Here is a 1,973-nt window from a genome sequence, read left to right as displayed (position 1 = left end):
CCCGATCAGAGGGTGACTCGAATTGAGATCCACAATAGCTTATACAGAATAGAGGATTTGGCGAGTATCAGGAATTGTGCTAGAAATTTTGACTCATTTTTGTATGATTTTTGATGACGTTACTGCTATGAATTGACTATTAGGGACTTTACATGGCTAAGCACTGATTATTAGGGAATAACCCTTGATAGGCACTGCATGGTTTTATATGGTACTGGATCGGCAGGGATTTTTTGTGGTTGATTGTGGCGTGCGCGTATGTGCGACTGTGCTAGAACATACATTTCCCTATCTCTGTTCAATACAACAAATATGATACTAGATTTTCAAAAATAATTATCAAGTGCCAAAGATTTTATTAAAATCTTGCACATTTTCAATTAGACATAGGGGGCCATACCTATGGAATAAATTTTTATCTGATGATAACTCAACTCTCAATATTTTCAGGAAAAATGTAAAAACAAAATAATTAATTACTGATGTTATGGACATTTGTAAATATTTTTAGATGCACACTCTCACATAGACCTTGGTAAATTCAACTAATCATTTTATGGAATATATATAGTTAGAATATTGCTTCATTATATCAAAAACGCTACATGCCCTAGGATCGATGTTGTCCTGCCTCTGCAATTATTGCACAAATTACGGATTTACAGATTGTGTGTTTACGTGAGGTATTTACACCTACCCTCATTGAAATTTTACTTCCCTCTTTCAGACTACTTTAAGCTAAAGCTGAACTTTTTAAACGCTGCCTGAAGCCCTTCAGTTTCACCAGTAGAAGGGATGATTGCGTTATAAGAATAGTTCCATCCCATTAATAGTCGCTTCTTTCCACACACGCACACGCTGAGACGGCAACCAAAGCGGCAACCTCGTCCAACCTCTTTTTCACAACGCGAAAAATCATCCTTGTTCCCTCGTTCAAAAAAATTAGCCCTTATTTGACTGTTAACAAATCGCCAGCCTCAAAATAGAAGAAGCCCAGGGCGATATTGCGCGCAACAGTTTGAGAGGGGGTCAACCTCGTCCCCGGGTCTCTTTTCTCGCCGCCTATGGCCACAGAAAACATTTTTTTAACAGTCTTCAACCCGCTGGAAGGTATAGAAATACCAAAATTCAAAAAAAGTGACACCAATGAAGAGAAATGTAACGCCGTATTAAACCAACGGATTTTGGACATTTCACGCCGTTTGTGAAAGGGAGAGGATGTGAAGCTAAATCTTTTTACAAATGATTAAGCGAGTCACTAGCTATCAAGAGAAACAAGTATTTATCTGTTAAGTGAAATGCTATTCTCAATTTCAATCAATATTTTTATTTTTATCAAATCATGTTATATATAAGAGCGCGCATCAGGGGAGGCGGGCGTAAAGTGTTTTAGGGGAGGGATGATGAGGTTGTTCAGGGCGGATCTTTAAGACGCCCACCCTTTACTCTGTGTGCACGACATGAAAGAACAGTCAAAATTTCTCTGTCTCGCTCATCCATTCGGTTAAAAAAAACAAGAAACATGGGTGAGAAAGTCAATAACAACCTAACTTAAGATGGAGATTGTGGTCGGAACTTATAACCATGTGCTATTTGGTTTCAATTTTGCAAGAAATTGTGAGGATGGTAAAGAGGTGCAATTGCTTTAATCTTTTTTTTTAAGTTGTTTGAGTAATTGTTTTTTATCGACGTTCACGATTTATTGTTACTTAGCATAAGTTTTTGTGGAAGCCCATGCCCATTAGGCGATTCGGTTTTACGTCATAACAATTTTTTTGGAGGTGAGTTTCGGTATTTTAGGTGAAGAGAGTGCAGAGCTGGACATATTGTGGAGTTTTAAGAACAACATTAGGAATTTTGAACAAAGATAATTTTTTGAAGCAAAATCTAGATAGCTAAGCATCATTTCCAGACAGATTTTTATTGTGCTTACCTTTTGTTAGCTAATTATTCTTCCATTTCCACATTTTTTA

At 37.1% G+C, this 1,973-nt stretch overlaps 1 protein-coding gene across 1 annotated transcript in view; it reads left to right on the top strand.

Annotated features, from left to right (window-relative positions):
* The first annotated feature begins 1,018 nt into the window (after positions 1–1,018).
* LOC130655168 (p21-activated protein kinase-interacting protein 1-like) overlaps positions 1,019–1,973 on the top strand; it is a 20,491-nt gene continuing 19,536 nt past the window's right edge. The window contains exon 1 of the mRNA XM_057457883.1: positions 1,019–1,634. Within this exon, the coding sequence (XP_057313866.1) occupies positions 1,557–1,634 (78 nt within the window). The 5' untranslated portion in view covers positions 1,019–1,556. The remainder of the gene's footprint in view (positions 1,635–1,973) is intronic.

Source organism: Hydractinia symbiolongicarpus, chromosome 8 (assembly GCF_029227915.1).
Source record: "Hydractinia symbiolongicarpus strain clone_291-10 chromosome 8, HSymV2.1, whole genome shotgun sequence".
Lineage (NCBI taxonomy): Eukaryota > Metazoa > Cnidaria > Hydrozoa > Anthoathecata > Hydractiniidae > Hydractinia > Hydractinia symbiolongicarpus.
Note: the sequence above shows the minus strand (reverse complement) of the source record. Positions and strands in the feature narration are given on the sequence as shown.